The sequence below is a fragment of the Drosophila yakuba genome, chromosome 3R, assembly GCF_016746365.2.
Source record: "Drosophila yakuba strain Tai18E2 chromosome 3R, Prin_Dyak_Tai18E2_2.1, whole genome shotgun sequence".
NCBI classification, from domain to species: Eukaryota; Metazoa; Arthropoda; class Insecta; order Diptera; family Drosophilidae; genus Drosophila; species Drosophila yakuba.
Genome location: NC_052530.2, coordinates 8,821,531 through 8,830,291, shown reverse-complemented (window position 1 = coordinate 8,830,291; position 8,761 = coordinate 8,821,531). Strand labels below are relative to the sequence as shown.

The 8,761-nt window shown below is 38.8% G+C and overlaps 1 protein-coding gene across 1 annotated transcript; it reads right to left on the bottom strand.

Annotated features, from left to right (window-relative positions):
- Window positions 1-2,217: 2,217 nt before the first annotated feature.
- Window positions 2,218-8,761, bottom strand: LOC6536035 (esterase B1). The gene is made up of 4 exons (XM_002096614.4): window positions 8,277-8,761; window positions 4,890-5,202; window positions 3,441-4,328; window positions 2,218-3,179 (listed from the first exon to the last, which is right to left on the bottom strand). Exons 1-4 carry the CDS (start codon window positions 8,321-8,323, stop codon window positions 2,703-2,705), a joined length of 1,725 nt encoding a protein of 574 aa, XP_002096650.2. The 5' UTR covers window positions 8,324-8,761; the 3' UTR covers window positions 2,218-2,702.

Below are 8,761 nucleotides of genomic sequence, written 5' to 3'. Positions count from 1 at the left end.
TTATTTTTTTTCAAATGCACCGGAAACAATAAGGTTGAAAATAAAGAAATGCCATTCAGAATATTCATATTATAAAAACATTTTTAATTACTATATCCAGATTATTTTGTTACGTTACTGCACTCTTATAAACACTATAAAAAGTTATACATTTTGATAATAAAACATTTACTTATAAATAAAAAACGCATACACATAGGAAAGGAATTTTTCTAAAAATCTATAGAAAGTAGTTCCTGCGCTTTACAGTATGATTTAACGTTTACGTTTTATTGAACATTCTTTAACGTGTTTCTTTTGCGGGAAACAATATATGGCTCATCATTTTAAATTGGAATTTACGGCAGTGAGTAAATGTTTTTCCAAAAGCAACAAGTTCAAAGAATTAGGTATTCATTTAGCGAAAAACTCCTCGCTTGCACATGATAATGATGAGCATTTCGCACCCCGCGCAACAATAGCCTCATGAATTTTTCAAAGGCGAATCAAATCAAAGTGGACCCTCTGCCACGCCTTCTCATCAGTGTCCCCTTTTCCGACCGCAAAGTCATAATTTTCCGGCAGTTCGCGTGACTTTCCCATGCCATTTCGTGACTTGATTACAGCGCTTGCTTAACATGCGCCCTTGTTTTGTTTTCGCTGTGCAAGGATAATTGGAGGAGGTCCTGTTCCCGACGTTGAATATTACCCCGACCCATCAGCGCACCACTTCCATTCATCGCTTCTGCACGTGACACCAACTTACTGTCTGTGATTTTTAAAAATCCGAACCAACCCATTTGACATACTTAAGGCTCATTTGAGGGGTCCAAATGTAATGGGATAGCTCCTCGAAGGATAACCGTCTTTTATGGTGTTGATACTGGCTATTCTCAGAAGGCGTTACTCTACGAGTAGGGGGTATAAAAATGTTTTGATATTTTTCTTGTAAGTTTCTATTGATTTGCCAAAAATCTTTTTGCCACGCCTACTCTGTGATTGTCCCGTTTTTGTTATTGTTATAAATTTACGAACTTAGCCACAGCTAACTTTAGTAAGCTGGCGCGGCCAAATGGGCTGAATTAATAGCTGCCAATGCAATAGCAATGTCATTGCAATGTCACAAAGGGGAAGTTGAAATTCCCTGTATGCCTTACTAAAATACAAAAAAAAAGTTTAATAAAATTGTATAAGTTTACATAAACAGAACCTGTCTGTTTTTTAGAACTTTGCAAAGTTTTGTCATTGTTTTGTAAAGGTAAAATCGCAATTGCTTATCTTGCGTCGAGAACTTTTGATAAAGCTTATACTTTATTATAAGCAATCACATATATTTCACATGATCTATTGTGCATATGTGGCCATAAAAAACCAAAAATCTTTGCAGGCATTTTACCGACCGAAATCATTGCATACTTTGTGGCATCCTAAAATTAAAGCATCCCAAAAAGCCTGCCCAACAAACGGCGAGTAGAACGGAAAGTCCGTGCAAATTTGGTAAGCACCTGTAAATAATAATTATAGCATTACAGCATAAACAAAATGGCGAAAAATCCGGTTGTTGGGCAGAGGTCAACGGAAGTCAACGCAACCGAGCTTAGTAAATTTGAAGCACGTGTAAGTTTTTAATTACAATTAATGGTGGGTGGTGTGGTGTGGGCCCAGGTATGCGAGGTTCAGAGGCTAACGACTTTGTTGTGTGGGTGGGTGTATGTCTTGTGTTTATAGCGGTCTTTGAAGTTGCCATAGTCACAAACACATAAGCCCCGCGTGTGATGTTGCTTTTGTAAAATTGGTGGGGAGGTGTACGATATACGCCGGATGTCTGTGTTTTTGTGCACAGGTGTGCGCGCGCTTTTGGTCTTGTCACCTGACAGCCTTCATCTGTATGCGTGTGGGGCCTCGTCGGTGAGCGGGTGTTAATATTGTCATGTTTGAGCGTTTAAGTATTTTTAATATCACAACATTTTGCATACTTTATGAGGCTTCGCATGGGTTTAACCAATACAAACGCACACGTGATCCTTCACTTAGGCAACGCAATATATAATATTTATAATCAGATCAATGTCTTTGCTGTAGAACCTTTTTAACCATCAGTTAAAACATTGAAACGACGTAATGGTTTGTTCTGTTATGTTTAAAAATTGAAAATACTTCCACAAAAGTGCACTTGTTGATCATATATTTAAATATAATTAAAAATAGCTACATCATATTGCATTGCATCATATTGCATTTAATAGGGAATTTAAAGAGATTTATTAATAAATGGATCAATTGAACAACAATTCAGAGAGTAGTATATATTATTGTAATATTGTAAACAATTAATTTAATTTAATTATACTAAATATACATAAAAACACTTGCAAGGGTGTATGAATAATAACATAATATAACAATCTATATGCTTTGCTTAACGATAAAAAAAGTACCTTAGAACTAAGTATGATTTCTTACCCAAAGAACTCCCATCACGTAATGCACAAATAATTCCGCTTTGCCTTTAAAGTTCGATGGCCAACTTTCAAGCAAACAAAATATTTACCCACTCATGTTTGTGTATAGATTTTTGTAATTGCTATTTACATGTGTACATTTGATGTGCGTTTAAGGCCACCCCAGGGCCAGTTAAGGAGTTATTTCTAAATCTTATGCTATATTGCTACGGATAAATGGTTGCGATGAGGAGTGTTGGGGGAAGGTCTGTGGGTGGGCATTCAGTATAGGAGTTCTCTTTCGTAGATGCAGTCCCAAAGTCTCAGCTTCTCGGCTTCGGGCAAGTCAATCACATGCACATCGTGCGATATGTTCAGGCACTGGAAAACCTTATCGTCCTTCGAAATGGGCAGCCACGCACCCCGCGGCTGTTCCTTCTCATCCTGGCAGACCATTGGGATGTTCGGATCCCCGGAAATGGCGAAGTGAACGATCATGGAAACCAAACGCTTTATGGTCTTGAACTCGGCTGTGCGGCGTTTCAGCTTCTTGGCAGCCGCATTGTAGAACAGGTACGACAGATCATCCGCGTGACAGGTGCCGCGTACCTTACGACCACAGGTGATAATTCGCATGATATTGAAGTGCTTTGAGTCGAAATCGAATCGGTACAGGAATGTTGGGGCCAATGGGGCGTGGTGGGCACGCGAGAGCAATGTCCTGTGAATGCCGTGCCAGAAATATTTGTACGAGAAGAGCTGAAAAGTGAAGTATTTATAATTTAGTTAAGTATATTCCATATTGTCTATTTAAAAAAACGTATACATAAAGAATCATAAATTGGAAGCTGATACCATGCAATAAAACGTAAACATAATAAATCATAAATTGGAAGCTGATATCATACATTAAGTTCGACTATTAATAGCTTTTAGTTCTCACAGCATGAATGCATCAAGCTTAAAACAGACATTTTAAAACAAAATTAACTTAGTGGTAATTTATTCCCTAAAACTTACATCGCTGTACTCCAATATGGTCTTCTTGCCAGGAGTCCTATCGCCAAAATATTGCTCTCGTACTTTCTTTCCAAAGGCTTTTCTTTGCTGCTCATCTACGTGGGCATCTCTGGGCGCCAGGTTTTCGCATTCACCCAGCTGGCAAAGCAGTTCCGGCCACTTGTTCACCTCGGGAAACATCAGGAGACCCTCGAAGGAGTTTCCTCCGATGACCATGGGAATGCTGTTGCCCCAACAGTCCCGCATCATCTCCAGGGGCGACTTGGGAATCACACAGTGAGGGGTCAAATAGGGTTCGATGGTGGGTCCAAAGCTGAACATAGTTAACCGCTGGTGACGCTCCTCCATAGTGATGATATCCTCGGCCACCTTTAACATGCTGCTGGCCTTGCATTTCTTGAGATGGGCAAATATGCTCCGATCGTCTGATTCTCCCGTGTAACCAGTGGCCTGAGCCAAGCGATAGGGCCAATTTATATGGGTAGGCGTCTGAGCCCAGGGCGCCAGTGCGGATCCCGACATAATAACAGTCTTATGGAATAGTCCTTTTGCCTGATCCGTCAGCATCATATAATGCGTGGATGCCCCTCCAGCACTCTCACCGAAAACGGTTATATTATCGGGATCGCCACCAAAGAAGTGGCAATTCCGCTTAACCCATCGCAAAGCCATGACCTGATCCTTCAGTCCAGCGTTTCCAGGAACATCCAGATCTTCGTCTTCCAAACTAAGGAATCCCAGGGCTCCTAGACGATATGATATTACGACCAGCACGACATGTTCCATCATTATGTAGTCCGGGCTATATAGATCCCGCGAGGCTTCACCCATTTGGAAACCACCGCCATAGATCCAAACCAGAACCGGCAATGGTCTGTGTGGATGTAACTTTGAGAAATAAAAAAAAAGGACGATATTATATGTGAGACAAAAGATCAAGTTTTAGTACAAAAGAAAAATCTAAAAACCGTATAAATAATTACTTTAGGAGTTGTGCAACAATTCTTTATCTTTAGGTGTACTAAAATGTCGTAAATTATAAAAACCTGATTTATCAAATGCTATTTCGACATTTTTCTGGTTATTTGTACATTCAGATAAAAAAAAATCGTTGCTTAGTTGTCTTTAATAATTTACTCTGATTCTGCACTCTTTAACTATTTTCTAATCCATTTCACTTATACCTTAAGCTGTGGACTAAGAAAATATATATTTAAAACTGAAAGTCCAAAGGCATTGTTCTTAGTTTCCTAGCAACTATAGTTTTCTAGATAGGCAAAAATAGCCAAAGCCAGCAACGTTTTAGATTTAAATTTATATAGAAATATTTTCTTTGTCCTAAACTTAAAGCTTGTTTTATGTTAAAAGGTCGTCAATAATAAATTGGTATTACACACAAAAGTACACACAAATTTTCTTTTGCACTCGCTTTACTGATCTTCGACTCACCTCCCTGGTGTAGACATTGAGGTACAGGCAGTCCTCGCTGCCCTGCACCTGTTTCAGAACGATGTTGACCTGGCAGGGCTTAGCGCGAACATGAGTGCACCGCTTGACCTCTGACCAGTGCTCGGGCTCCACGGGCGCCTTGAAGCGGAGCTCGCCCACCGGCGGCTTGGCAAACGGAATGCCCTCGAAGCTGTAGTAGTTGTTCCCGTAGATGGACTGCCACTTCACCCCCTTCACCTTTCCGTAGACCGTGTCGGCGATAACCTTGTCGTTGCTGCGCAGGCGCTGCTGGTTTGTCTTGAACTTGACGTAGCTGCAAGGACGAAATGTGAATAAATTAACAAGGACTAAATCAAAGGAGGCAGAGTCAGAAGGACTTTGCTGGGAAAGCCACCTCTCGGAGTGTTTGGTAGTTCGCTTTGAACTTTGTTTGTAAACAAATGCTTGACGACGGGTTTGTCGTACTGTTGCTTTTGCGAATTTTCAATTAGCGCGTAAACAAAATCAACTATAAATAGCCAATAGTGAAAATGAAATGATGAGGTGTGAGGGGTGTTGCCCTGTAAGCCCAACCAAATTGTAGCGAAGTGAAATTATTAATAACCTTCACAGTGCAGCTGAGTTCATATTTTAAAAATGAGAATTATAAAAAGAGTATATTTTCTTTCAAATAATTTATATCGGAATACATTTGTGATATGTAAATATGTGATAATAATGCAATATAACACAGTAGACAATTATTAGGAAACATAGTTATTGCCCTAGTCTTAACTATTTGATAAACTTGATATATTAACAAACAAAACAGGTTTATTTTAGGAAAAACCTAAATTTTATTTCTGGCAAATCGAGACGTTATAAGTGTTCTTTAAAGAAGCAAACTGATTGAATTATAATGTGTACACCGAGCATATATCATCCGAAATACCCTATAGCGATGGAGGCGCGGCCCATTTGAATTTCAAGTGCGTTTTCATTTGGGAACGTGCTCTTTAAACGACGCGTGAGCAGATCCCCAACAGATCTCCATACGCTGCCGCAAAATAGATGGAATCATAAATGTCTAAAATAAATGTATAAAATAAAAGAAGACGGAATGCCCGGCCCAGACAAAATTCAAGTACGATGCTCGCAAATCAAGAGAGCAAACGGGTCTACAAGTAGTAAACAGAGGCACTGATTAATTAACAGCTTCCCGGCGTCTACTTCTGGGGTTTTTAAAGCCACGGCCTTCAGGAAATTCCAGTAGAAATCTTTTTTGAGATGCAATCAGTGCGATCTGTTAGAGATCAAGTGCTAATTACAACTGGCCAGTCGAGGCCGAGCCCTAAGATCCAGTCATCGAATAACTAGTATTCTAGCTGAGAACTTGTTTCTTGTCTGTCCCCGTTAAATACGGAATTAAATGTATTTTCATGTTAGCATACGAGAGTATACATCTGCATTGCGAAATGAAAATCATATTTTTCAAGGTTAAATGGTCTGAGAATCAAATTTTAAGGATGAATTCAAATTCGATTCCATTTCAAACAAATATGGTTTGAGTGTCCGAGTTTTCTGTGTTTTTAGAAAAATAAACTATGCGACGTGCAACTCAGAATATTTACAAATTTAAATACGTATGCGGGGATCTAAAATGGAAATGAAAGTGGAAATTTTCGGAAATTCAATCAATGTGGCCATGCATCAAAGCATTGCATGCGGGTCAATGGCATTTTGCTAGAGTGCATTCTGTATTCAATATTATTTTCTGTCGAGAAGAATAATAAAGGAAGTATAATATTCCGCATTTTACATCTATCAAATTTAAGCATTCGTGTGTAAGGTGAACCAGAAGGTTAGAAACGGCCTTTGATTTTTAAACAAACTTGTTTTATTGGCTTTTCTCGTCGCATTTATTTTATCTATACAAATGGGCAAAGAAATATTTACAGCAGTTTCTAGTTAAGTAATCGTTATCTTTAGAATGGCTGGCGAGTTTTAAATATTTGTTAAAAATACACGTTTTGTATTTAAAAAGGTTCCGGTTTGTATCCAATTTATAAAAACGAGAAATTTTAAACAAACGTATTAAAAACTAGGCCATTTGAAAAAAGAAAAGGTTTTGGTGTACGCAATAAGCAGAAGTTTAAGTTCGTTGTTCAAAAGACAAAAATTTTGCATTCGTCCATTGAACTTCTTCGCTTCTTGTTTGCCTTGCTTGACTTCTTCGTTTAACTTTTTAACTGCTATTTTTCTTCGGCTTCTTTGCTTTTAGCCAAGTTTTTACCTATAAGCTACAACTTTTGTGCTGAAGCTGCAACTTATTGTAATTGCCTTGGCATTTGCCAAACGTGATTCTTGTTAAATAATTTTTTCGATTGTCACCAGACAGTTTTTTACCTTTTCAAAGAACTCAGCTGATAGGACTGCTCGTAAAAGACTTAAATCAGAGGATCGCAATAAGTTAGTTTAAAATCTTATCAGCCTATTGTCCGATACCGATAATTGATAATTGGCTCAAACAGGAGGAACACTAAAAAGTTGTGCGTTATCAATGGTGTGTGACTAGCTTCGACATAATTCGCTTGAACTTTTTCGCACTCAAGAGCCCTGATACTGATTGCCAAAACTGATGTGTAATGTTCGGGGGGTACAAGGTTCACACCAGATGTCTGCTGATCATTTGATGTTCGAATTTGATTGCTGAACTTTTGCGAGACTTCGTTTTGATGACGATTTGATTTGATTATCGCTCATGCCAATGATGCGGATGCAGAATCAAGAAATTATCGGCGGCTTTATGACTATTAATAAGACCCAAACAGTGAACCGGATTCGGGTCTAAGCTTTAGCAGCCTGTAATCGCTTGATAAGAAATGAGGCTCGGCGGGCCGGACTTCTCTTATCAGGGCCTCTCAACTTAAGACTCGTATGGTCACGGCAACCGGGTGCTTATGGCACTAAGAAGCGCGGCACCCAATTGACCTTACTGATTGATGGATTTACTACACTGTAGTGCAGCGGAATGATGGCTTGTGACAAACAACAAGCCACAGTTGGCCAGAAAAGCGCTTTTAAAAACCATAACCAAATTTGCAGTACTCTAAATTTATAGTATATTCTCTAAATGCTACATGTAAACTTGATAAAACTGTATGTGGATGCGTTATTTAAAAAATATTTAATTTAGAATTGATCACGTCATTTTAAAATTCATTTAGTATTTTAAAAAAATGTATATACAGATATATATTTGGTTCTGGAATATTTTATATTTGCATCGCTTAAATAGGTATAAATATATTCAAAAAATGTAAAAAATATGCATGACAACTGAAGACTAAACTCTAGATAAAATCTACCACTCGATATGGCTGTAATAAATTTTACTTTGGGACTTACTTCAGTGCAATGCGCATCTGATCAGCCACGGCTATATCGAATGACATCTTGCTGTGGTCTCACGCCGCTGGCCACAATCAATTCCCAATTCCCTTTCGGATATTCGCCTATATATGCGAAACTATAAAGTACACAAAACACAATTGGCAAGCCGCTCGAAATCCCGGTGAAAATAATCGAGGACGGCAATTGTATAAAATACCAGCTGGACAACGGGGCGAATGCGTAACGGGAGTCGTTGACGGCCCTTAAACTTGTAATTTGTAACTTGTTGTATTTTTTTATTTTATTTTAGATTCCTATTCGGTTAGCACAATGTCACATCACTTGTTCCCGCCACCTTAACTGCTCTGATTTTACAGATGCGGAGTAATTGAAAAAAGGCACTGAATTGCGGGAACTGTTACTAATCACCGATTTCAAGCCCGAGAATCTAAGGCTGGCGTTGCGCTTTACTCAGGGTCCGCTCGGCAACTGAGCATTTA

Coding starts and splice junctions, on each gene's coding strand:
- LOC6536035 (XM_002096614.4), bottom strand. CDS start 8,323: ATGTCATTCGATATAGCCGTGGCTGATCAGATGCGCATTGCACTGAA. Junction 5,203..8,276: donor CAGATGCGCATTGCACTGAA/GTAAGTCCCAAA, acceptor TCGTCCTTGCAG/CTACGTCAAGTTCAAGACAA. Junction 3,180..3,440: donor CCATATTGGAGTACAGCGAT/GTAAGTTTTAGG, acceptor TTCACTTTTCAG/CTCTTCTCGTACAAATATTT.